The 27,978-nt window shown below is 37.8% G+C and overlaps 2 protein-coding genes across 2 annotated transcripts; one reads left to right on the top strand and one right to left on the bottom strand.

Moving 5' to 3' along the window:
• Positions 1 to 52: 52 nt before the first annotated feature.
• LOC121295406 (histone H3.3A-like) lies at positions 53 to 2,473 on the top strand. The gene is made up of 4 exons (XM_041219976.1): positions 53 to 183; positions 1,043 to 1,180; positions 1,565 to 1,718; positions 1,820 to 2,473. The coding sequence occupies exons 2-4, from the start codon at positions 1,053 to 1,055 to the stop codon at positions 1,946 to 1,948; spliced, it is 411 nt and encodes a 136-aa protein (XP_041075910.1). The 5' UTR covers positions 53 to 183; positions 1,043 to 1,052; the 3' UTR covers positions 1,949 to 2,473.
• si:ch211-250n8.1 lies at positions 2,228 to 26,436 on the bottom strand. The gene is made up of 16 exons (XM_041219971.1): positions 26,016 to 26,436; positions 21,873 to 21,980; positions 20,182 to 20,257; positions 19,828 to 19,984; positions 18,345 to 18,390; positions 17,878 to 17,936; positions 17,409 to 17,444; positions 16,367 to 16,419; positions 14,639 to 14,771; positions 13,752 to 13,948; positions 10,976 to 11,021; positions 9,518 to 9,583; positions 8,302 to 8,361; positions 7,726 to 7,811; positions 6,396 to 6,490; positions 2,228 to 4,358 (listed from the first exon to the last, which is right to left on the bottom strand). The coding sequence occupies exons 1-16, from the start codon at positions 26,050 to 26,052 to the stop codon at positions 4,324 to 4,326; spliced, it is 1,290 nt and encodes a 429-aa protein (XP_041075905.1). The 5' UTR covers positions 26,053 to 26,436; the 3' UTR covers positions 2,228 to 4,323.
• Positions 26,437 to 27,978: the final 1,542 nt, after the last annotated feature.

Below are 27,978 nucleotides of genomic sequence, written 5' to 3'. Positions count from 1 at the left end.
ATATTTGTAAATATACGACATTGTTACGCAAATACGTCAGCCTGCTGAAACTATAAATACCAAAGGTCCGGCAGCGAAAAAGATAGTTGTGAAAAAAAAATTGAGTTGTTCAATTTAGGGGGTCTTGTTCGAATTACAGGAATTTTGTACAGCAAGTCTGAAGAAAAGTCTGCGTAAAAAGGGGTAAGAAGAAATGGGCTTTTCTTAAATATGTACTGTTGTAGTAGCAGTCCGTGATTTTTTGTGCGATTTAGGATAGACAGGCCCAGACTCATTGTTCGATTACCAAGGGCGGCCGAAGGAGAGCTTTGTGTAAGACTGAGCGGTTGAGGGGTTTGGAAAGGGAGATCGAGATCTAATTCCCGACGTGGGTGTTCAGCTGGGGCAAGGGCTTTGTCGCGAGTCGTGGACTTTTTTTAAATTCACTTCCTGTGGTATTGAAATCAGAGCTGATTTATTTGTGTGTTTTATTGATTGATTGATTGTCCGCCTCGAAATATTGTACAAATATTCAAATATTGTAATTAGCATATCGAATCTTTACACTAACTACAGCAGCAGCATAAGCTAGTTTGTTGGTTGACTTTATCTCGTTGAGTATGTAGCTTTGTTAGGAGTGTATTTGTGGATGGTGTTTTTTTTTTAAATTATTATTATCCACACTGTTGATTCCAATATCCCCACACTGCTTGGAGTTTTTTTTTTTTTTTTTTTTTTAAATCAGTGCGAGTGATGTGCGCTGTCTGCCGCATCGTCAGTTTCAACACGGGGCTTTACGTGTATTGTCATTAAGTATTTTTTTTTCTTCATGGAAGACAAACCCGTTCTGCAGAGACTGTTAATCTGGTACGTAACAGTCTGTAGGGAAGGGGCTGCTAAGGTTGTCATGGCAAATTTCGCCTCACCCTCCCTTATCCCCAGGTATTCTTTAATCTTTCAAAAGAAGCATAACGTTTATTAAGTTAAATACGTCTGGCTTTCCGTTTCTTGCTTGCTGTTAAATTGCAGGCTACATGTTGTAAGCTCCATTTCATCACTATAGGTAATTGAAAATGGCCCGTACAAAACAGACAGCCCGTAAATCCACTGGTGGCAAGGCCCCGAGGAAACAGCTGGCAACCAAGGCAGCCAGGAAGAGCGCGCCATCTACCGGTGGAGTGAAGAAGCCCCATCGTTACAGGCAAGTTACTGTGTTTGTCACGTGGAAGTTGTGAATCAACATTATTGCCTTAATTTTTGTCATTAATTTAGGTTCAATACTATAGAAATCCCTTTCAGGACGACCTTAATTAGGTTGAATCTTAAAATCGAAGCGAAGCTTTATTAAATATGACTTCAGAGCTCTGGCTAGCATTTTTTTTACACCAATAAATAACTTTTTTTTTTTTTTTAGTACAACTGTTTGTAACATCCCTCAATTTCTGACGAGACTCTCTCTCTTGCTCTCGAGATCTCTCTAGATAGATGCATCTCTAAATGATGGCTAATAAATATTTTTTAAATAGCATAAAAATAAATATATTTTGAAGTTAATTTTACATATTTTGGCTTGTAACTTCCCCAGGCCTGGTACTGTGGCACTGAGAGAGATCAGGCGGTACCAAAAGTCGACAGAGTTGCTGATCCGCAAGCTTCCATTCCAGAGACTGGTGAGGGAGATCGCCCAGGATTTCAAGACTGACCTGAGGTTCCAGGGTGCTGCCATTGGGGCCCTTCAGGTACATGGCTCTGGTGCTTTGGGCAGGGAGTGGGCAATGATCATGAAATCCTATTTTTTTTTCTTTTAAAAACCATCCTGATCTTGCTTTTATCTTTGTAGGAGGCTAGCGAGGCATACCTGGTTGGGCTGTTCGAGGATACCAACTTGTGTGCTATTCATGCCAAGAGAGTCACCATCATGCCCAAAGACATCCAGCTGGCACGCAGGATACGAGGGGAAAGGGCTTAGTTTTTCTTCCAGATATTTTAGTAAAATGTACTGTAACTGTTTCCTTATTTCTTAGTGGGCACTTGTTTTGTGAAGAGATATGTAATTTATAACTGTGATGGTAACTTCATTCCACAAGTAACTTGGTATAAAAGTGAATGCAGCATTTATGCGGGGCCTAGAGTTGGTAGTGCAGTGTGCTCTCTGGTGCTCTAGATGAATAACTGGGCCACTGAATCACTACTACTGCCTCCGGGTTTAATTGTAACACTCCAAATCTGAGGTCCATATTTGCAATAATTTTTACTTGATGGCTCTTTTCAGAATACAAAACCAGGTCTAATTACTCCCCTATCACGAGTATAATTAGTTAGGTGTCCAATAAAAAAAAAGTATTGTTCACTCCTCCGGTAGCAGGCACCAGGATAGTAGAGTCTGCTTTTTATATACTTTTGTACAGTTTGATGCAAGACTTGGCAGCTACAATATACACTTTATGATGCATTATCTTGTCTTAGGGTTGATCTTTGTATTAAATGACTTTAAGAAAGATGCCTGTTGTGTGTTTGTGTAGGAAGTTTTTAAATTGAGACAAGCTTGGCTATAAAGGAACATGCCTAATCCTGTTGCTTTTAGTTGCCGATGGCAAATAATTACAGAATAGGAAGTGTAAAAATGTAACCTACTAGCAACATGTTTGTCTGGGGGGGAAATGGAGCTTGCGAAGGGGTTCATTGGCAGAACATCAGTGGGTTGCAATTCTTAATTTTAATGACAACCACACACATTGGCCATAACTAAAATGTTATTTATTTTTTATAGAGAGAGGTCACAGCTTTCTGGCTGCTCTAGTTGTGTAAAAATCTGCTTGTCTCTTGGCATTAATAATAAACTCTTCACAAAAGTGAATTATCAGACATGATAGTCTAGTACAGGATTTCCTGGTCCTGGGGGACCTGTGCCTGCTGGTTTTCATTCCAACTAAGTTCCCAATTACTTAATAAAACCCTTAATTGGACCTTAATTGTTTTCTGCTGAAAATCCAACTGTTTACAAGCTGAACACAACTACAAAGGTCTAATTAAGTAATTGAGAACTCAGTTAGAATAAAAAACAGCAGATACAGGGCTCCCCTAGGACCAGGATTGGGAAAGCCAGCACTCTAGTTAATCTTAACATTTCATCAATTCAATCAGATGAAAAATACATTTCCCATGAATACACCATAATACCCTATCCATGCCAATAGATTAATGTGAGATCAACATGCACTGGGATTTGCTGCACATTACTTACATAGATTAGCTATTACACACAACCTTTGGTAGATTTGAAAAAGAAAAAAAAAGGTCCCTTGATGAAAATATGTATTTGCAGCTTAAGAGCTCACACTGGTTTTCCCCATCTTGTATTATTCTATGTTCTTTTATCAACTTTCTCTAATTCTCACATCTTTATTTTGTTACTTATTTTTTCTTTACCTCTATTTCCCTTTGTTGCCTGTGTGACTTCTTCAAGCCTAATTCCCTATTCAATGGTCATTGGCACACACTCCCCAAATGGTGTATGTAGTGACTCAAACCATTCCAACAGAATTTACTGCTGCACAAGCATTTTCAGAGAACAGATAAAGCTGTGTTGCTGTTAACACACCAAAAGCCTATTCCGTCATACCTGAGATCTGTATGATGAAAGGTCTATATGCCATTATAAATTATAAGCTCTAGTAATCAGATCAGAAATGGGATAGTAATTGCATGTGCATCAGTTCAGAAACTACATTATAAAATGTCTTGTATTTTATTTAAATAAGAATTTTCCAAAATATATAATTTTGCCACCAAATAAACCCATTTGTGTCCCAACGAGGAGGACAATTAACAACTTCAGCGGCTACTTCAAAACACTGGGAATCCTGGTTTGTAACATAAATAACTGAACATGTATCCTGCTGCCAGTGGCATTCAAAAGCAAGTATTCTGTGGTCATAGAATCTGTTGAAACTCAGAACTGCAGACCAGCCATATAGTAAGTCTTAGATCTGTTAAAAGCGTTTGGAAAACTTGAGGTTTGCTCATCTGAATGTCAAAAGGAATATTTAAACTTAAAACAGCAAATACGACAAATACACTCTTATGAAGCAGCTGTCAGACGTTTTAAACGGTGGCTTATTCAAATTCTGCAAATCGGCAAACTACTGAAATTGTAGTTCTCAACCAGCAATATGGCTTGCGATAATGATCGTCTTCACAGCTAGATCGGTAGTGCAGATGGTTTCTCCAGAGCTGTCAATGCCGGTGTACAGGTCTCATCAGGTATAGTAAGCTACCCTCTGTCTCTGTCCTAGCCAGTTAAAAGGCAGTCAAGAGGTGTGTGCAGGAGCCTTCTCCCCTTCCTCACACAAACGACTCAGTGTGTTTGAAGCCAGATGCTAGAAAACAAACCAACAGGACAGTTGTAATTATAATCTACAGCTCTTAAAGAATTTCAATAACTTACATTCAGTGGTTCGCCACATTATCTTCATGTCCTTTTTTAATGAGACAGACTCGCACTCTTCTAAGTAAGTGAGTGAGTTGCAATGTGTCAAGGCACAATTCTAAAGTACTGTAGTAAAATCTTTAACACTTTCAGCACACAAAAGAACCCTAATATATCTACTGAAGTAGTTTCAGGTAGGGACATTTCTGCAAATAATATATCAGGGCACACCCAAGCCTGGGTCTGGGTATCTGGTCTGCCGCGTTGAGTGGAGTTATTGTCCCTGCCCCATGTCTGCACTAGTTATATGTCTTTGAGGTCTGCAGTGATAACAAAGTAAATTGCAATGAAATAAGTATCACAACACAACTTTATTACCAGGTTGACCCATTTGTTTCTGTAATGATGGCCTGGAGAAAAAGACCCAACAATGAGGTAGGCAGAACACTGTGGCCAGAAACGCAGCACTCAAATTCACCCAAGAGATGCTTGCTTGGGTTAATGCCCAGAAATTGTGTGCGTCGCATGCACCTCAAATCACAGATAATACCAGTCACATGGCTGGTCACATTATCTTAAAAGGGACAAGCTCTTTTAGAATGAACTTATTTGGTTTTCAAACTCTGCTGTACTCTAACTTTACTGCAGGTAACTAAAATAGGAATTTGAGTATCACAGATTGCTAATGGTAAAACATAGAAAAATAGACAATTGCTGTCATGATTATTGTATTATCTTCTATTTTGATATGGCCCTTCTTGTTACCAATGCTTCATTTGTTAACAGCTATTTGTTTTTCCAAATTTAAGGGAAGAAACCACATCAACCTTAGGGGTGTCAGGATCAAATGACTGGTGTAGGGTGCTGAATTTATAGCGCATTTAAGATTTTTGTGCCATTTCTTACACTCTGATGTGCTATGAACGCTTCTACCCAGTGCCTACATATTTTAGGCCATTGGAAAAATTCCTCAAATTTGTAGCACAGGAAGTTGCCACTAGAGGGCGCTCTACTTTTTAATTGCTCTGGCTTTAGCTCTCAACTTTGTTTTGTTAACTTGAAAGCGCCAGAAAGATACGATAACGAGACCATGAATAAAATGGGAGGTATAAACTACTTAAAATATTGTAAGTCAAACTCTACCTTAAAAAAACCAGCAAGTCAAGCTACCATAACAAAACCAAGGTACAAAATACAGATTAAAGATAAAATACACAGATTTAATCTGGCCTGTTCAAATTTCAGTTTTTATACACACCTATGTAATAGCTTTTGTAGGCATTGCAGGCTTTAATGCATTTGTCACTGAAGGAAAATGTTCTTTTAAAAAATGCATCATGTATTTTGGCATTTTCTATAGATGACCAGAAATGAGTAATTAATAAGAAAAAAACGGGTGTGAGGGGAATCGCTTCTCTGATTAAACTGTTTGTTAAAATGAAGTCAAATGGCAAGTGAAAGCGATGTGGTCTGTATCAATGTGGCCAGAACTTTATTGGAACTCTAGAGAGAATCATAAAAACAGTGCAAGTACAGGAGTCCTTAAATAAATATTTGTATATTTAATTTTTCCTTTAGCAATCAATATTTTTTTTGGACAAAAGCAGATTTTTTGTAGACTGTGCCCTTTTTGTGTATTAAAATGTTATTTTTGGTGTGTTATGCTCCAGAACATCTGAAAAGCGTAATACCACACTCTGTTGTGAAACAAAGTAATGTTATACTGATTAACCATAAAAACTTGATTGTGTAATAACACCTGGTATTATAAAATGATAAAATAATTGTATTGTGGTCTAGTACCATACGACTATGCCATTTTTTAGAGTTTATTTATTACACTATAATGTTATGATCCATTTGTTTTTGACTGAATTTGTAATGTGGTCCTTGTGCATTTTTTGCTGTGTAATAACATGCTGCCGTGCGCAAGGGAATAAATGAAATGCTGTAAATCATGTGTCTGTGCCAAGGGCCCCTAACTCACCGATCCTGCTGATGATCTGGTCACTCTCGCAGGTAGAGTTGGCCTGCAGAACAATGCAGGTGAAGCAGGAGGTCTCAGGGGTCTCAGGACAGTCCCTGAAACACAGTGACATAAACTATACAAATCATGCATTCTGACAAGCTCTGTTCAACCAGACAGAAGCACTGCTCAACCAGACAGAAGCACTGCTCAACCAGACAGAAGCACTGCTCAACCAGACAGAAGCACTGCTCAACCAGACAGAAACACTGCTCTACTAGACAGAAGCACTGCTGAGTCAAAGCATTCCCTTCAGTGGCTAATAAACATGCTATTGTTGCAGAGATGTGATGAAAATAGAAACAAATGTGTTAATGTGAACTGTTTTGAATGCAATGAAAGTGTCCTTATGGTTTCCTAATGCATTGAGAGTATCTTCCTGGTTTATTGAAGGGAGCAGAATGTCTCAGTGATGCTGACAGTGTTACTGTGTTTAGATATCATTTGCTGGCGACAGAGCTAGAAGGTATTTTGTAAGCAAATAATCCCGAAAGCACTTCTATTAATGTTTCATGGCTGGGAAGTAAACCTGTCTTAAAGACCCCATGTGTACTAAATTGGCAAACACCATATTTTATTGGCTCCTAACTGGGCTCCATGCACTTCCAGACCCAGAATTTACTACATCCAGCATTCTTAAATTTTTCAAAAACTTTGTATTTTTCTGTGACTTTGAGTTACAACATGCTGAATTTCATCAGTTTTACGGCTTCACTGTTTTACTGCCATCAGAAAAACAACATTACTCATTTTTTAAACAAAATGAGTTTGCATACAATTAAACCCATCTTCAATAATGTTTTCAAGACAGAAATTGTCATAATAAAATATGTTTTTACTTAACTGAGTTAATTATTAAACTAAAAATTACACACAAGGTGTACAATGTTTGAAATGCTGTAATTTGCTGTAATTTGCATCTAATTCAACCGTTTCATTCGTGGCTGTATCATAACTGCATGGCAACAATATTACCCTTAACAGTGGAACTGCTTGGTTGAGGGTGTGCATTGATGGTTGGGTTAGATTTGTGGTGTTGCTGTGTAATACATGCTGAAAAACCCTTATAACATCATATTTTTTCTAAGTAATATTTAAAATAATTGGAATTGTTTTTAAGAAATGAAAACTAACTTTTGATCAACCACGCAAAGAGCACGCAGTCAGTCACCTCTGCCTGCAAAGATCAAAACTGACCTTGACTGACTACAGCCAACAATTGCCTGGTAACAGTTTATAAAATAAACCAAAGGGTCTAAACCCCCCCCCCCCCCCCCCCGTGTATACTCACGCTACACAGAAGGCAAAGACAGCCTGGTAATTTCGAAGCAGGCGGCCCACACAGGAGATCTCTGGGTAGTGGTAACTGAACATCAGCTGGAGAGTACAGAGACAAGCAGGGAGTGAATGGTTTTCATTCCGAGGAGTAAGAACTGAAGAAACAGCTTAGAGTCAGCACAAAAAATACATCTGTTTGAAAATGTATTAAAACAATTACCAATGGACTGCAATGACACGCCAGGCAAAATGTTTTAAAAACGAGAACATTTTCTGGATTTCAAACAGCAATTAAATGCAGGTCACTTATTTTAACTATACTTGACTGACAATGATTGCCACTTTATTGAGTTTTGCATGATTCACTGAGACCCACAATGTATCCCAGGGAATTACATTTTCCTATATATCAAGATATTGAATCAAAAGCTCATTTACCAAAACATGTACCCTTTTTTATGCAAAATAGATTAAAAAAAAAAAAATAAAAAAAACAAACACATCGCTGTGCATGTAACCATATTGACTGTTCATTTTTCTGTAAGTATATTTTACTTATCTAAATTTAATATTTGGTATTTAGGTGTACCTTTTTGGATGAGTGTTCAGTACATATTAATTGGGTTTCTTTCACATCCAATAACACTTCCTAGAAAAAGAAAAAAAAGAAATATCAGTGAAGGAGACAGTTGATCCTGAAGTAACATGTCCACCATGGCTCCTGCTTGTCTACTATGCTGATCAGTCAAAATCACAATTACTGTTAATAATAATAATAATAATAATAATAATAATAATAATAATAATAATAATGACGAACAATGTACACCCAACTGCATAATTAGGCTGCTGCGCGCTAGCTTGAGTAATGTATCAGAAATAGAGACAGAATTACAGCTTTATATATGCTGTACAGCTTTTGTTAATATTAATTGTTATAATACATGGTGACATAACAGACAGAAATTGTAGAGCTAGCAGTGTTTATTTTTAATAACTGCAGAAGGGTTGAGAATAATACTGGAAAACTAAATGCAGTAAAACTGTAAAACAAGTTTTTTTTTTTAACAATTCATTTTAAAACTTCAGTATTTTATTCTATTAACATTTTTTTGGGTGAGCGCAGGAAAACTACATGTATTAATACGAAGGACTGCATGCGAAGAAGATTTGCATGCGATTTTTGGAGGGAAGAGTTAGATGATTTCCTTATCACTCGAGAGCCTCTGCTTTCAGAGTGCCATCCATCTACACTGCCCAACAGCCGACACAGGGCATGTGGTTGAGGTCATTTCTTACTAAATGTATGTTGCTTGTTCTTCTAAGAGTACCCGTTATTCTGCTCTTCCTCAAATTTCACCCTTTCTTTAAATCTGCAGGCCATTGTTGTTTGTTTTGGTTTTGACAGTGTTTTGTTGTGTTCATGTAGTGGTGGTAGTTTGTTTGAAGAAATTGTGGTTAGCAGTTTTATCATCAACCTTATTATATAGTGGCAACCTTACTATGCACAGGTCTCGTGCCCTCACTGTAACACACCGAAGTTTATAGGAAAATTATCATTCACCATGTATTCTACTACTACTGCTAACAATAATAATTACTTTGAAGACATAAAAAAAAAACTGATGATGTTTATAGCAGATTACAAATTACAGATTTGATTGCAGGTTTGCATATTACAGTATTAATTACTATTGTCACAACAATTGATTTTAACTTAATTGTTAAAAGCATAACGCTATAAAAACTGATGTAGTTTTCTTTTAAAAGCCCCCCACACCCTTTCAAAGTCTGCTCTTGTTTACCTGGGGGGGGAGTCTCTGTTCCAAAACCTTTGGGATCCCTTGCTCCAGCACCTCCTTTCCTCCGTACTGAAAAAGACCAAACATGCTGGCACTGTCAAAGATGTGTACATCCAATATGCATATGGATAGTATGAGCTGCATTCTGTATACAGCAGATCGGTTGCTAGCTTGTGAAAAGATTTATTTTGGGAACACCTTCACACTTTACAGGGGCCCTTTTGTCTAAGAGCTGAAGTAGTTGGTGCCATTTGGTATGTGCAATAAAACCTAGAGGTCCACTCAGCCCTATTCTTGGAGGAGCATTGCTAATATATTGTTAAGCAATTTCGTAAGATTTTAGAATGACGTTACAGAAACTTTTCAATTTTACCTGGGTTCACAATGAATGTAACTAGCACATAAAAAAACAAACAAACAAAAAAAAAAAGATTTGTTTATGTGCTGTGCTAAAACTGTACCAATAATACTAATTATTTTAAACTTAAATTCTATATACCTGGTATAAATATGTTTTTTGTTTTATGAATAATAGTTTGGGCAATGCCTACTCCTTGTCCCTCAGCCAACACGTCCACCAGCGCCATCGGTTCACTGTCGCTACAGTAACATGAACAGAGACTTCCATTTACTGTATGGTAAAACCAATGACATTTGTAAATAAAATAAACATATTGAATGAGCTGCACAGAAATCTCAACTAGTTATTGAGATTTATGTTTCTTTTTATTAAAACCCAAGAAGGTGTCTCTAATACGACTCAAGGGGTATAAGCTAAATATTATTAGGCCTGATTAAGGCAGGCAAGAACAAATCTAGCAGCTTAACTGCCCTGGCTAGATATGGCGCTGTACTGTACTATCACAGTAAAGAGCTGAGAAGGCAGTTGAATGAAATGAGACAGGTAGATGCAAACCTTTTGGCCACTAGCGTATGTATTTTATGTATAAGCAGATCCCCTGATGCACAATGTCTAATCAACCCAAAATGTCCCTGGCCTATCACCTCCAGGCATACCATGCTTTCCAAAATCTAGAAAAATTGAATATGATAACAGCACAATTCGAGACAAACATTGTCCCAAATGTGGTTTTAAACATATACTTAGCAAATTTGGAAAATATAGTACAAGAAAATGGATAATTACAGATATAACAGACGTAACAGATTCAAACTTCTAGTAGCAAGTTTCTGATATACCAAGGTTGTTCTTTTAACAAATCGGTCAAATATGAAATTGTAAATCAGAACAGCTTTTTTTAGTCACATTTCAGCAAAATGCTGTAACATAGGTGTCAATCAATTTAATGAAAATAATATGCAAACATGTATGGGATTGAATCAGGCAATTCAATGGTAGGATTAAAATCTGTATTGTAATGAATAGCATGGTTGTAGAGCTCAGAAAGAATGCAATTTAAAATGAAGCAAAAGTGTTTAAATGAGGTACTGCATAGTTACCATTCCAACTTCAACTTTCCCCAGGTACTTCAGGATATACAATATTCTGTTAGAAGAAAAAAAAAAAACAGCTCTTATTTTAAAAGACAAAAAGTAATTCTCAACCCCACCAATACAGCTAAAATAAACTAGAAATGGGAGATTTTGTAAAAATAAACACCCACGGGTGCATACTGTAAGGGCTTCACCACTGTAAGGGCTTCTCTGAAGCAAACATGAAGTGAAATGGATATGTGAAAATGATGTGTCAGTGGTATGGCTACACATTGCAGTGAAATGGTTACTTGTTACTGGACACAATCTGTAATGGATCTTAAAGAGAGAATTACAGAACACAGCTGTATACCAAATATTAAGACAATGGGCCCTATGCACTACTTCCTACAGCACTGCAAATATGAAGTCAGAGTCTCCAATGGTTTATGAGATAGCAGCATTTGAAATAGTGCTGGCAGGTTACAACGTCCCATCACAGGTACGCTTAACAAGGGCATGATCATTAAAGGAATATCAAATTTATTTTATTTAAAAAAAAGTTACCAAACTTATGACTATCAAACAACACTTCTTTTTATAAAAACAGAATTCAACTTTGTGAGTAAGGCCTATTCCTTTAACATGAATGTCTGTAATACATTTGTAAACAGAAAAGATAAATTGAAAAATCAACTTTATTACTTTACTGACTCACCTTCTTATGGTCATAAACAGGTCTACTCCAATGCATTCTGTGATTAATATGGAGCTGTTTTGCTTTTGCATCCTAACATGTTAGTGCTGCCTCATGGTGCAAAGTCATGCTGCATAAACAAACCTTGGAACAGTGATAGTGCAGTGGAAAACTACTTAATGTTAAAAACTTGGTGTCTTTCTAATTTACTTTTAAAAGATCATAAGGGGGGCCTTCACAAATAACCAGAAGGTAAACGCCCTGGCCGCTGTGTTCCTGAGGACTTTCTTTTCCTCCAAACTTAGAAAACAATTCTTCACATCTCAAGAACGGGACCTACAGGTCTGCCTGAGCTTTACCTATATATCTATACTCCATTCAGCTGTTCTAAAAAGCCTAAGTATCATTTCATTTTGAGTTGCAGTGGTAAAATATTAAATAAAAATGGGTTATAGAAAACATTTCTGAGATAAAGGAAAAAGCTTGTTAAGTTGGATGCAACTTTAACAAAATTTTATAAAAACGCTTTGATGTTATTACAGGAATAATCATTTGAAGGTTTAACTGTACTAAGGTTGATAACAATTACAATCATATATATCTTTTATTTATTTTGAAAGGCCAGGAATAGTAGTACTTAAGATATTTGGTTCTAGTTTTTGTAAAAATCAGCAGCTTTTTTCTCCTCCAAAAAAATTATTTAAAGAGTAAATGCTTTGAAAATATAGCCATGCATACCGAGTCCTATAATAATACTAAATGTAAGAATATCTTGTCAAAACTAACCACTTGACATTCATTGATATAACCATTGATTAATAATAGCTTGTTCCCATCAACGTTAATTGTAAAAAATTAGTAAAATTTGCTGATGTTCCTCCGGAAACCAGGGCATTTTCACAAACAAGGCTCAGTCATAAGTCACACTCTGGTTTTTAGAACCTCATAAAGGAGATTATTTAAATTTGTCTACTAGAAACTCTGGGAGTTGCTTTTAGATTGGTCATGCTGTTTTTTTCTAATCTGCACTTGATGTCTGAGGTTTACTTTTGCCTCCTAAAAAGCATTGCTGAGCCTGAGGAGTAGTGTATTGCAGTGCTGTTTGCTGATTCTGTTTTGTGTATCATTTTAAAATGTTGATTCTCACTTAGAAAAGCTGTCTTTACTATTTCAGTGAGCTGTCGTACTCTGGAATTTTTTTTTTTGTAAGCCTCTTGCTTTCTAAAATAGCCTGGGATGATTGTACAGGAGGTAGGGCAATCAGTTATTTAATGTATGTTGTATTGCAAGTTCTGTTTCTATTGTGCAATTGCCTAATGCCTTTCCCCATCTGTCTTTTAATAACTGAAAATGTTAGTATCTACTACTCAATAACGCCATGCTTTCCATTGCTACCATACATCTCAAAAGCCCCCCCCCGGCCCGGCCCGGCCCGGCCTGCCCCCCAAATGATGTGCAGGTCAGTTAGTGTTGTGCTTTTTTACACTTCAAAAGTAGAAATCGTGTTATAAAGAGCTGTATTTTTCCTTTGTTTGATTATTGTGGTACTTTATTTGTAGATGCCTCTGCTGAGCAATTAAAAAAATTGGATCGACTAATGAACAAAGCGGTCAGATCTGTATTAGAATGCCACCCTCAAACCCATCAATGCCAGTTACTGGTTTCTTTAAATTGGATGTCACTTAATTGTAAAAGGCAATTACACTGGGTACTTTTTGTGTGTAAAACTGTAATAGGTTTGTTGCCAGGTTACCTAGGTTTGCTGCTACAAGAAAACAGGATATGATCGAGCATCAGATAAACAACTATCAGCTAAATGAAGACTAATGACTAATATTATATTTATTTTCATGAATAGGTTCCAAGAATTATCAAAGTGTAAAAGTTTCTGATCCCAGATAGAATGTATGATGTGGTCATCTTTTACAGTGATTTTTAGGGATGTGAAATTACTGCTGTCTGTTTCCGTTCATCTTGCCAGGACACTCGGTGTTTTGTTTTTTTTCCTGGTTAAAGAATGAATAAATAAATAAAGATACCATAATAAACTCTTAACCCACTTGTTTCCAGTCACACTGTACAGCACAGACTGTCTTAGCACCTTACCTGCCATCCTGCAGGCAGTATGTATCAGTCCACGGTGTGGGTTTGGGGTCGCATTGCAGCTGAAACTTGGGGTTCTCCTGCTGTAGCGCTTTAAGGAGCTTTACCATTGGTCGGTAGACAGTCCCGTCGCCACAGCGCCAGCGAATTAGCCGGAAAGAGAGTGGCTTCCCTTTCAGTCTCTGCAGTACTACCCCAGCCTGAGGAGATATGGGGGGAGGCTTCCAGTGAAACAGAACAAGACAACTGCCTACCAGACAAATAATACACAAAGACAATGAAAACCACTAAAATGAGCAAATACAGGCATTCAAAAAGCACATATCATCCGTTATTTAATTACTGTTCATGCTCTCACAAGTAGAATATAAATAACACATTATAGTGGTCACCATTATAAAGGTTCACCATGGTAATAGCACAGGAAAGTGTAGCATGGCACAGCATACTGTTGAGGCAGAATCACTTGGATCATTTAAGACCCAACTTGACAAAGTTGAGATCACAGCTTCTTGAAACCAGGCAAGCTTAGATGGGCTGAATGGCCTCTTCTCATTCATAACATTTCTTATGTTTATATATTGTAATAAAGCACAGCGAAAGTACAGGAAAGCATTGTAAAGCCCAGATATATATGGTACAGCATATTAACAACATGGCATACAATGGTAAATCATAGTAAATGCATAGTATAACCATAGGCAAGGCATGGGAAAACTGCAAAATGTAGGTGCATGGGGTAAAAATAGTATATATAACCACTGACTATTAGTCATTGATCTTTTATTTATTATTTTTCTTATCTTCAAATATTTTGTAAAGGTGTATTGTACATACTACTCTATAGGGAGTGTCCTAATTCTAAAGCCATGATTACTCCTGAGATTTACCTGTCCATTGCTGGCATTCCTCAGGGATACCCCATTGATCTCGTCAATAATGTCTCCTGGAAGGACAAATTTGTCCACCTTGGCCTGGCTTCCCTCCAGCAACTCCAACACAAACACTCTGCTGCCCAGGTACCTGTGGCAGGGAGACAGCTACATGAGGCCCGTACAGACCAAGCGTTGGTTTGTTCACCCACTAATAGGGAATGTGAGCTGGGATTAGACCATCATGAGACAGGTTAGTTTTACCCTACTGGTGATGTGTTGTTGCAATAGTAATCCTGCTCAGTACGTGTACAGCAGAATGCACAATGTGATCAGAAATCTGGTTCCAATGAATATGTTGGGTAGGATAGGGGTGTAAAGAGAGCACAGTATGCAGTAGATAGCATATCCACAGTACTGTACATGAAAATGAATGTATGATACATATAAACAGACAGGCAGACACCCCCATACATCCTGTATTTGAGACTAAATAACTAATTTTACGAATGTGCTTACCACGTTTCATGAGAATTGGGTAAGTGGTTCTTCAGATACATAAAAACTGTATATATTTGCAGCCATCCACACTTGCACACAGCACAGTAAATACTAAGCTTGAATCCATGGTAGACACAAAACACAATGTGTTTACAGCTACAATCAGCATGGTATGCTTTCTTGTAATAAAAGTAATATGAAATTTTTACCAGTATAAACAGTCTATCTAGATCAACTTTATCAACTTTTTCTAGCAGTACACACCGTACTCCAGATGAGGTATATTTGCTGTAAAGATCACTGGCCTTGGGACTCTGCCAATCCCCATCTGGTTATTCCAGTTTAACTGACAGTACCTGTGGTTACTAACCCAAGCAGTTTGAGTAACAGGTTCCTGTCACACAGGACTAAGAAAATTGCTTATCTGACAGAGCAGAAAGACTGGGGTTCACTGTAGACTAGTGGTTAATGCTGAGAGGCTGGGAGTCAGAGTGGTCTGTTGGTTAGGGGTGTAAGACTGAGACTTAGAGTTGTATAGCGGTTAGAGCAGAGAGATTGAGTCAATGTGGTCCAAGGGTTAGTGCTGAGGGACTGGCAAGGAGGTAGGTAGTGTGATTTAGAGGTTAGTGCTGAGGGACTGGGCGGGAGGGAGGTAGTGTGGTTTACAGGTTAGAGCTGAGAGACTGGGAGGGAGGGAGGTAGTGTGGTTTAGAGGTTAGTGCTGAGGGACTGGGAGGGAGGGAGGTAGTGTGGTTTATTGGTTAGAGCTGAGGGACTGGGAGAGAGGGAGGTTGTGTAGTTTTGTGCTTAGAGCTGAGAGAGTGGGCGGGAGGGTTTAGAGGTTAGTGCTGAGTAGTGGTGCAAAAATTAAATCGATGCATCAATTGTTGATCATCTGTCCTTAAATTTCCCGAGCGTGATTACATATTGGTGAATCAATGCATCAAATTAGAACCCAGCTTTAAGTCTCCTGTTGCCGGTCTGCATTAAAACCTTGAGTGCGCTTCTTTTAGTGCTATTACAGTAGATAAACAGTGTGAGCAGGTTGCTAGGATACGCACTTTAGGCCTCTACATTCGCGTTGGATATACCCCGTGTAAAATGAGTTGAGTTGCTTCACTGGTGAGTCTATGCATTTTTTTTGCACAAAAAAGGTGACAACACCACAATATATACGTTTTATATTATCCGTAATTATTGCAAGAGAATGCCAATATATTAAAGCTGTATCTGTAGTGCTCTCACCTGAGGACCATTCCCAGTTCTCGGCAAGGCACAGTTTCATACATCTCACACACCTGCAACAAAGCACACTGCAGCTTTATCTACCACATTATTAATCTTTAAGATGAATAAAAATACATGTATACTTTTTTTAATTTTACACTTTTTATGTCAACATTTAACATTTTGAAATGAATGTGGAAATAATCAGTGTATGAAACTGCTTGGAACATTACTGACATACAAAACCTACAGCAGTGTACACATTTATTAGAACACCCATTGCTTCTGTAGTTTTGATTTGTTATGTGTATGAAATCAAACCACTGCAACTGAAAATCTTGGGAAACTGTCAAAATAGACAAATTAGTGACTGTCTTTTAGTTGATGACTTTAACAGACCACACAGACTACAAAGACCAGTGCAATTAATTTAAAATCGTAAGAAAAAGGGAACACATAGCCACAAATGCTAAAATGTATGAGACTCTTTAGAAAATGTTTAAGAAGCCTAATTAAAGCACAAAGTGGTCAAACATTTCCACACATGAATGTGTATTGTTTCTATATCACTGATTACTGATGAAAAATTGAAATTCTCACACCCTTTCATGCAGGTAGGTATATGATGGATATAAATGACATATCTTTAGGTGTTCTAATAAATGCATGCACTACTGTATATCTCCCACCATTGTTGCAATAGCTGTATCATGAGAAATGAGATGACCCGTGCCTACACACATGTAAAAATGACTCTTAGTGCTAAGAATCTTAGAAATGTCCTTCCCAATTGGATACACGTTTCCATTAAACCCCCTATAATAAGTCATATAATGATATATTGAAATGTTGGTAACTAGATCAAGGGGGACCACATTTTCTCTTTAGTGATAGCAAAGTATTTTCAAATCCACCCTGTTTTATTTGTCTGTTAGTGCCAGGTCTGATTCTTTGCACTGTAGAGGATAATGATTGAAGGGCCCTGGTGTGTACTGAAGTTCCACCCACCTCACCCAAGTGAATTAAACCAAGAACAGAAACACCATGTCAAAACACTTACGGGCAGCAGCCAGCTTTCATCCAGGAAACTGGAGTTCTAAATAAAAAAAAAAACAAGAAGAACACTTGTGTTAATGAGACCTACAGCACAGGAAGTAACAGCAGCTGTAAATATATTGCGCTGTATTTAAAATCTGCATAACTGTATTAAAGAACCAAGAGATAGTCAGTTTTTGACGGTCCCAGTACTAAAAAGAGGTAAGAAAATGGATGGTAAGGTTTGGAAGGAGGGAATTGTGAAAAATGTCATGCTAGTATTGTTAAGAACTTTTCGAAAAGCATGCCGAGTTTCAGAAACATTCTGCCATTCTCCCTTCAGTGGTATTTTAAATAATGCTGTATCACCACTTACGTAACAAGTCTAAGCCTAAGCTAATCTAAAGACTCTGCCCATGGTTGATTTTATCAGATTGGAATGCATTGACACAACTTTTGATAGATTTTGAGTTCAGTGCATCGATGGCACTGACCTCAGTGTTGAGAGAGAAATCCATCTCTGATATCACCAGCAACAAGGACAGGAACGGCTCTGTGGAGAGATTTACATCTTTATAATGAAGAGTGCAACATTGCTAACCCCAGTCCATTTACTCACCCACTCACTCACAGGCAGAATGCTCTTCGGTGTTACTCTCTAAACATTTCCAGTCCCTCAGCTCTAACCACACAGATCACACTCCCTCCTGGTCCCTTAGTTCTAACCATACTGCCTCCCAGTTCTGCAGCTCTAACCACATAGACCATACTGCCTCCCAGTCCCTCAGCTCTAACCACATAGACCACACTGACTCCCAGTCCCTCAGCTCTAAATATTACACCACCCTCCTCAGCTAGCCCTCTGGAACATAGCAAGGCTTAAGGTGAAAGCCTAATTAATGCATTATCCAACTGTGCCTCTAAGCAAAACACAGATTAACCTGAAATGTGTTAAACTTACCCAAAAACTCCTCATTTCCAAGGACAGATATGACTGGATCATACCACTGAAGCAGAAAGAACATTTTACACACGTGCATGAGAATTTCTCTCTTGCAACTTCAACAGGAATTAAGCTTGAGAAGAAATGTCTAATAATGTTCAGGCTGTGTTTAGCGTTAGTTTAATAAGCTTTCATAAAGCATCAAACAAAACAGCATGTACATAGAAAATTTGTGGAGAACTTAAATAGGTTAAACAAATGTGCCAGTGAAACGGTTCTCATACAGCCCATAGACTACCTTGCAAATGGAAAATGTATGCATGCATGTATGAGTCTATGTGTCTTTGATTGTGTGTGTGTGTGTGTGTGTGTGTGTGTGTGTGTGTGTGTGTGTGTGTGTGTGTGTGTGTGTGTGTGTGTGTGTGTGTGTGTGTGTGTGTGTGTGTGTGTGTGTGTGTGTGTGTGTGTGTGTCTTCTTCACAATGTCTTGGAACGTCACGAATGTTCGTCTTGTAATGAAAGGGAGACGACATGGGACACTGTACCAGGTGTAGTGCCGATCCAAAAGAAAAAAAACCTTTATAAGAGCTAACAAAACTTCTAAAAAAAATGAGTGTGTAATATCCATTTATTTGATCTCTGAGACTTATCTTTATATATATATATATATATATATATATATATATATATATATATATATATATATATTTTTTTTACTCAGAAATGTTTGCCAGGAGAAAGATAATTTTTTTTATAAGAATCGCAGCGTATCCAGTTAGGGTTAGGGTTAGGGTTATGCTCCCTCCTGCAAGACTGCTGTTGCTGTGATTGAAATGAGTGCCCCTTTGTGGGAACAGAAAAGCAGCATTGTTGCAGGATTGAATGTGATCTTGATATCCTGCGATCCTTAGAAGAGAATTTGTTTTCTCCTGAGTAAATGTTGAGAATTGTATTTGCCAGTTGATTTCTAGCCCATGATGTGTTATTAAAAAATGGAAATATGTTTCAAAACGCTGAGATACAAACAACAGAACACAGCAAAGGTAACGTAAAGCATTTCTTGTGTTCTGTAACACTTTAGGCATGTGTGTGTACAATACTTTCTTTTTTTTTTAATCTATTTATTTCCGTATGAAACCCCTTCTGTACTGAATACATTTAAAAACAGTTACAAAAGTATAGATTAATTTATTTATGTTGCAAAATAAATAAACTGTTAATTAGTAGAATTAACATACATGGTACACATAAAGTACATACGACATGTCAGTGTTACGAAGATGTTTCCAACCCACACAAAGCTTCTATATAACTGGACAAGTGGTTCCCAGTATATAGGCTGCTATACAAAGTGTCATCAAATTTGTGCAAGCTTTTCTACAAGATTAAACTTAAGAGTACCACTCATCCATGTCCTGAATTTGAATATCCTCAAGAACTTGGACCCTGGGCAACCCCTCAACAACCCACCCTATCCCCACCAAATAAAAATACTGTATACCTCCAGCAGTTTAGGAGTGTGAATGAGATGCTGAACTACATTTCCCAGGATCCTCCGGTTTAGAGCCAATCGCAGGAAAAATCTCCCGCGTCCCTGAGCCGTCAGCAACTTCTTACAAGCAGCGGCCGTCTCCACTAATACAGAGAACTGGCTCTGCCTGAAGCATCACAGAAAGCAAGGTGTGAAAAACATGGGTAGGTGCTTCTATTTTCTTTGCTTCATTCTCCAATTTCCGGATGCTACACTTTTCTGATGAACGTATTTAAGTCAATGCAAATTCAGCTCATTAACGTCTCTGTACAGCACTAGATGCGCATCAATCAATACTCCCTCCCATCACTCGCTGTACTGTACCTGCCGCAGGTGTCCTGCTGTGGAAGCTGCTCAAGCCAGTGCCAGACATCCCTCTTGATCAGCCCCAGGCCTGACTCTGCAGAGGACACATTCACCATTTACCTCTTTCAGTGTCAGTGGCTGCAAAACTCAAAAGATGAATTAAATCATCACCACAAAAACAATACATTTTATGGATTTACCACATGCAACATGTATTGGTGCATATTCATTCATTTAGAACTACTTAGGGTTGGTCACTTGGTATACGAAAGGTGTGATTTGAAAGGCAATACAATCTGATTTGGCAAACCGCTCCCTTCCTTTTCTGGAAAGGGTTACTCTTGTTTGGTCGAACAGCCCTAAAGACTCAAAGAGCAGACCCCAAAACCTGTTCCTGTTCACATGGGGTCTGTTCCTCTCATGAAACTACACATTACATATCATGGTACAGCTCAAATAATAATTGTCTCCTTTTCAAATATATCAAATAAACTTGTTCAACAAGTAGTAGCCCAAAATGTCATTGTTTTTCTAGAATTCTGAAACAATTGGGGTTGGCATATACCTCACTTCAACCCACTGTTCAATACATATGAAGATAATTTGTTCCCATTGCAGTTGCATCTTATTTAATCTCTGAATTAAAAGTTGTTAACCAGCACTATTCATTGAGATCTTACTTGACTTTTGTGTTACAGAAAATCTTACAAAGTTTACAAGAAAAACTACCTTTCCCTCCCATGTTGTCCGTATCACAGTGTTATATTTTTAAACATACTGCAGACTTTTTTGAAATATTTAATAACACATTGTGGATCATAAATCAACTGGGCAATACATTTCTCAACATTTACTCGGCAGGTAATATAATGTGTTTCTTGTAAACACTACCAAAGAAAGAAATGTGCAAAGCAGGCATTTGCATTTATTGCATCAACTGTTTGGAATCATGGTCTACCAGAAAGTATAATAAAGCACTTGCGTTTATAATATTTTTAATTATAACTATAATTATATTATAACTACAAAAAATTCAGTTTTGTTTTTATGTTTTTGATATTAAAAGCTAATTTTTCATATATATTTTTGTATATATTAGTTATGATGCTCTTCTGTCTGTTTCTTCTTCATTTACCCCCGAAAATGAATTTCAACAACAGTGACCCCTAAGCAAGGGGTCTGACTGTGGTAATAAAGAGCATCGAATGCTGCAACTCCAAGGTAGCATATAATAGCAAAGACCCACCTCTCAATAATTAAGAATTACATAAGAACGCACAGCAGCGATAATAATAGTCTCAGGTCATATATTTAGCCAGTAACCACAGTAATATCTTTTGTTTTGGCTGTTAAAAAAAAAAAAAAATACAGCCCCATACAGGATTTTACAAAAACAAAAACCTTGACCCACTAGATTCTAACTGTCCAGAACAATTCTTTTACTAGGTGCTGACATGCAGGAGGACAGCAGGGACGCCCAACTACAGCACTGTCAGCTTAATCCACAGATACTCAGGGTCTGCGTTTAGCAGTGTTAGGCAAAAACTGGTTAAGCGAATGTTAAAAGTTTGGTCATGTATTCAAATTCAATAACATAAACACTTGAAAAAGAGCTTAAAAAGGAACATGTGTCACAGGAAGTCCGGTCTCTGCTTTTTCTAGACAGCAGAGAACAATAAAGAGGCAGATAAGGCCCTTGTGTTACTCACGCTGGAGCCCCTTTCTCAGAATGATCTCCAGAAGTTGGCAGCAGGAGGAGAGGTGGGGGTTCTCGTTTGTCACCGGCCCTCCGTCCGCCTGCATGTTCAGGATACACACTGCAAACATCAACACGCTTTTATTATTTCAGAACTTACAGGATACCCCATGAGCGTTCATACAGTACAGTGCTTATTCCACAAAGGACAACAGGCAGCCGATTAGCACATGAACTCCCTAAGGGGTCAAGTGTGTTTACGGCTATCCTCGTGAACGAAATAACCACAGCACTCAGTGAACATTCATGGAGTATTCTGTTTATATAACAAGTGTAATGTATGGAAAAGAAAGTATGTTTAAACCTGTATGTTTAAAGTATGTTAAGTTGAATTCAGATGATCACCCATCATTCTACTGTTGGATTTGAAATGAATGTAAGGTAGGTTAAAAACATACTGAACGCTTGATCACTTAAAGCTTGTTTAATAACCTATTATGTGTGTGTTCTATTTAATTTAAAGTGCCAACCATTTTACTCTTGTTTTTCTCCAATTTAGAATGTCCAGTTATGTTCCCTGTGTCCGATCCTATGACCAAGCCAATTGCTTCTTTATACCCAGGAACTCGAGAGCAGATGTCAGCAAGCTGCCATCTTCAGGAGAACAAAGGCCAACCCTGCAGATGTCCGCTTGAGCTCACCAGGCACCTGGCCAGTAGGGTCACGTCCGGTTTTGTCTCCCTAACCTGCAGGAGTGCTATAGCCAGATCAGTAATTTCGCACAGCCAGGACGCTCCCGACTGTATGACTCATCCAGCACACCAATACAGCCGTGCCTTTACCAGGTGAAACTCTTGAGGACCCCCTTAGTATGGGTGTTTTCTATCCAAAAAATTTTTTTTTTTCTGCCTGGATCATTATTTATGATGCTTACAAACTACTCAAGAAAAAAAATGGTCCTTCAGTCCTGTTTAAAAGCTGCATCTCTGAAGTAAGGTGGTGTTAGAAATGGCAAGGTCATTTCTGTCTCTTCTGCAACTGTGGAAACTGCAAGTTAGTAAATAGAAAACCTTTAAAACCAGTTTTAGAGGGGACAGTAATTTGAGGTTTATTGCAAATTTTTTAAACCACAACACTTCCGCAATTTAGCTTTTTAAAGTGGTTGCCTTTTTTGCTGGAACAGTTAATTAAGTAAGCCTGGTAAATAATGATCTTACGAGACACAACATTTAACATAGTGCAACAGCATGATACCTGCACAGTGACGGTGCTTCAACTGAATGAAAACAGAAACAAACTTAATCTAGTTACCACTATGAACTGTCTTGTGTTTGTTTTAGTGTTACGGTGGGTTAAATCTTCAGCATGAAAAACAGTAACAAATAAAAGGTCTTATCTTATTAGTTTCTGCCCAGTAATGTTATCTCTGGTACTCTGCCTATCTGAACAGGTTCTGCACAGTTCCTGAAGGACAGTATAATGTATTTAGCTGTGCTAGAGCTATTTATCTCCACATGATAGTAAATATGTTAGAAAGATTTTTTATAATCATTGTGCCCTATTCAAACAAACACATGTTCTAGTACATTTCTTTTAAAAATGATATCACACATTACTCTAGGTTCTCTGTTTACAAGCCATGCTTTCAGTTAATGTTGCATTTCTTTTGGTTATTTCATAGGGAGGGGCACATTGTCCCTACCCCTTCAACAGCTTCTTTCCTGTCATTAACCAACTAGCTGTTTCCCCTATTCACTGATATGCTTTGACACTGCTCAGGCGAAATGATCCAGGAAGTGCAAGAGTAACACATTTCCCAAGTGCAGTACCAGATACCATTTATTAAAACCTGTATAACAAATGAAAGTGCAAAACAGGTGAGACTGATGGAATTATTCTGTTAACTACAATCAATTAACTGGAGAACATCTAAAAAATCTCATGCTATTTTTCCCCATAGAACCTGTTTTGTTTTTTAAAGATTTACTGGGAAATAAAGCCCACTGAAACCAGAGTCTTGTTCCCAGTGGTGTCCTAGACACAGCAACACACAACATTACAACCACAACACAATCAAACTAATAGAAACAAATACAAAACAATTAAAACTTGGCTAAACAGAACCAATAAAAAAGCCAGGCAGGTAAAATTCTACTCACAAAATCTTTTCAGTTTGAATATTAAACTTGAGTGGCCATAAATTCCACACAGTCTATTGCTATCTATTATCACAATATACATTAGCAGACTTATACAAATATTTGTCTTGCCTGACTAATTTATCTGCAGTGCTATGCAGCCCAGCCTTAACTACACAGAAGTGCTTCAGGTCTGACAGAAACTGCCATAAATGACTACAAAATGAACACTAAACTCCTCACATGCATGCATCTTAATCAGAAATTGGGCCTACTTCTCCATTCAAATTTTTCTCAAACTCGCTTTTAAATGTAATAATTTACTGTATTCTTTACGTACTGTGATATTTTGTAAGATATATTTTATTTAACATCAAGTAATCAAATAAACTACAAAATTACACATATCTAAAGTCTACCGGAAGCCATTAAAGTAGTACAGTTTTTCATGTTAGATTTCAAAATGTCAAATATTTCAATATGTCAGTTTTTCATTAAGTATATGGAAAACTACAAAGCGGTATAAAATTCAATATTAACATAACTTTATTCAGAAGGTTTCATTCGACTTTATGAAGCATAGGGTGATGCTAAACTTGTGGCCATACATAGCTGTACACCTCAATACAAGCAAATTTGACAGGGTGGAGGCATTTTCCAGATGTCCAGTCACCTTGGCAGGATAGCTTAGAACATAAGACAATTTACAAAGGAGGAGGCCATTTAGCCCATTGAAGGTCATCTGGTTCCTAGTAGCTGATTGGTCTCAAAACTTTGTCAAGTTGGGTCGTAAAGGATCCAAGTGATTCTGCCTCAACAACATGACCCATTCCATACCCTCACCACTCTCTGTCTCCTTCGCTCTGCACTAAGTCCATTTCCAATTCATTTCCAACTGTGTCCTCTGGTCCTGGTTTCTATACTGTGCTTAAAACATTGGTTGTGGCTAACCATTTCAACTCCTTTTAAGACTTTAAAGACTTCAATCATGTAGTTGCAGAGGCAAGGTCTTTCTTTTAGTAGGCCTAGTTGTATCCCATGTGGTATTTGGATCTTACATCTTTGTGACCAGCATGTAACACTTTACATTGGTTGACATTTGACCACCATGTCAATATAATGGCTATAGCTTTGTGCTAGGTCTCTCTGTCACAAAAACACCACAAACCTTTGCCAAAATGTAAAAGTTAAAAAATAACCCACTCTTTGCTAGTTGGATTATAAGATAGGGGTTTGCATATAGCTACAATATTAACATGATGGTCAAAATAGGTATATAAAAGACAGAATGACATCACTGAATGTCTCAGAATGTCTTTAAATAATAAAACATCATGAACCCCTGTTGTTCTCTCAAACAATACTCATTCAGCATGACTGGCTGAATTATGTAGATAATGTAAAACACCATCCATGACCCAAAATATAGGTTTTCTTTGTAGTATTATAATTCAGAAGAAAAAAAAACCTCATGCAGTAGAAAATAATTACAACGCTGTTGTTTTGTTGTTTTTAACTTGTTTTGCTATGTGTACAGTATGCGCTTGGGGCATTACAGGAACTATGCATTCTTTTAAACGCCCTGGTGGAATAATCTACTTATTCAGATGTGAATGCTAATGGGATTTTGGTAAACTGATTAAATATCTTGGGGACCGCAAGACATAGGTCTTTCACGTATTTCAAAACGTGTTGCTGAGGCATTCATATGAACAAAAGGCTCACAGGCTATCTAGTGCAGGGTACACAAGCTGTAAGCCAATGCCTACCTACTGTATACACAGCCACCTGTCAGCATTCCTGCACTGTCAAGTAGCAGCTCGTACCTCCACCAGAGCTGATGCCGAACTGTCAGCTCCGGGCTGAGAGCACTAAGTTTGAGAGAGTATAAAAAAAAAAAACCTTTTGGAACACTGAAAGCGTAACTGATTTTCAGGGGGAAAACGACAAGTACCGTATGCAGTATGAACATACGCTAGTCCTCAGTCCGTATTTGTACAGAACTCCTCGGCACTCACCTTTCAGAGTCGCCAACAGGGGTTCCTTCGGCGACATCTTCTGGTACTCTCGCAGTTTTCTTTCAGTTATCACATTCACAAGCAGCCGTTCAGAGCCAGTCACTATTTGACAGTGCACTTCCGCACACACAAGCTTTACATACCGGGGCACACCATCTTCGTAGCAACCGGGAAGGGGGTACTGAACCAACACCCACAATTCATATATCGTGGAGGTGCTCTGTTCATCAACAGTAGCATTTATAATGGAAACACATCCGATAATATTCTAAGATTTAATTTTTTAAAAAGTGTAAAATTAGATTACATTTGATATGACTAGTTTCAGGATGAAGATAAGTGGTTGCGCAGCGACCCCAGGTGGCTCCGTTGATGGCCTGGTCGGGTTACTGGAGTGTTAAACAGGCTGGAACGCCACCCTGAAAAAAGTATTGTTGCCATGGAAAGAGTAAGAAATAATCTGTTTAAGAATATATCCTTATAAAACATGACCATTGTAATTTGGCAACGTAATTAACCAGGCTTTTCCGACAATGTATTGCCATTGTTAATCGTGTTTTTAACTGTGGTTTACTTGAATCTGCTCTTTATAGAGCATTGGCTGTATATTAACCATTCTTTGCAATTTACCATTATATATAGTAAACTGTTTACAGTAATGATAACTAGGCCTGTATACAGTTATTCAGTCACCAGTTATTCTAAAGAATATTTAGTAAATAGAATATTAAATCTTAATTTCTGAGTAATGATTATTCTGTCTGCATCATTTTGGTGAATTTTCTTTATAAATTCTGCTCACCAGAATAATCCCAGGGCTTAAAGGAATATGAAGATATCTGTGTAGCCTAGAGCAAAGAAGAATCTGGGGGGTCTGGACTGAAGTCTTAGAAGGTGTTAACGTAGTTAACCCAAACCTATACTATAGATACAGCACAGAAACCACCCCAGTGAAGCAAGTATTCATGTTATTGTTACCCCCCCCCCCCCCACCCTCGCCTCTTTTATTATTAATTAGTCATTTAGCAGATGCTTTTATCCAAAGCGACTTACAGAGACTAAGAGGTGAACTATGCATCAGCAACTGCTGCTGCAAAGTCACTTACAATAGGACCTCGTTTTTACATCTCAGCCGAAGGACCGGGCACAAGGATAAGTGACTTGCTCAGGGTCACACACAGTTAGTCAGTGGCTGAGCTGGGATTTGAATCAGGGACCTCCCAAGCGCTTTCTTTAACTAGTGGACCACCAAACCTCCTCTTTGTCAACTTCTAGTATATTATAAATAGTGTTTTAAAAAATAGGTATTGTCTTTCAAGATATTTCAACCAGAAAAAACATTGCAACAGTCAATGTATCATTTTTAATAGAGTTGTTAGAGAACAAGTGTTTCTAAATATTTAAATGCATACCTGAAAAACAGTGAATGCTAAATTGTAGTTATTTTTTTCCAACCAGAATGTGTATTTTCTTGGTGCAGCACATGTTTTAATTTTGGATTCTGTGGCTTATGACCATTAAACTAATTTAAATGTCAACTGAGATGCTTCCTCCTGTTGAATAGTCATCTGATCTATACAGCTACTGCCACCTTCTGGTAATTTCAGAAGGTATTTACACATGCGCATGACCTTCGATGCACAGTGAAGTCATGTTATGGCAGGGATATGATAGTAGACAAGAAAGGAATGGCTTATGAAGCATTTGAACACATTTAGGCTACATGGCACATCAAGTGTACAAAGAGAAATCTGAAAGGATTTTACACTAGCGAGGAAAACTCACCAAGTACACTTGATGCGCACGGTAGTTATAGCTATTATCTGACATTTTATCCCCGGATTTTATTTCATTTTTAAAAAGTTATTTTCTGCTTCCTTTCCTAGCCACAGGCTGCTGTTGGTGTGGACTGAAGTAAGAAATACTAAAATAAACAACAATTCAATGACATTTCGAATAGATG

This window comes from Polyodon spathula, chromosome 20 (assembly GCF_017654505.1).
Source record: "Polyodon spathula isolate WHYD16114869_AA chromosome 20, ASM1765450v1, whole genome shotgun sequence".
In the NCBI taxonomy this organism is placed as follows: Eukaryota; Metazoa; Chordata; class Actinopteri; order Acipenseriformes; family Polyodontidae; genus Polyodon; species Polyodon spathula.
This window is presented reverse-complemented; position numbering and strand designations above follow the sequence as displayed.

Excerpts from the sequence above, each read along its gene's own strand:
- LOC121295406 (XM_041219976.1), top strand. The coding sequence starts at position 1,053 with ATGGCCCGTACAAAACAGACAGCCCGTAAATCCACTGGTGGCAAGGCC. Across the intron at positions 1,181-1,564 it reads AAGAAGCCCCATCGTTACAG|GCCTGGTACTGTGGCACTGA; the intron begins GCAAGTTACTGT and ends TAACTTCCCCAG. Across the intron at positions 1,719-1,819 it reads CTGCCATTGGGGCCCTTCAG|GAGGCTAGCGAGGCATACCT; the intron begins GTACATGGCTCT and ends TTATCTTTGTAG.
- si:ch211-250n8.1 (XM_041219971.1), bottom strand. The coding sequence starts at position 26,052 with ATGTCGCCGAAGGAACCCCTGTTGGCGACTCTGAAAG. Across the intron at positions 20,258-21,872 it reads TCTGAGAAAGGGGCTCCAGC|AGTCAGGCCTGGGGCTGATC; the intron begins GTGAGTAACACA and ends TGTCCTCTGCAG. Across the intron at positions 18,391-19,827 it reads ACACTCCTAAACTGCTGGAG|TGGTATGATCCAGTCATATC; the intron begins GTATACAGTATT and ends TTTCTGCTTCAG.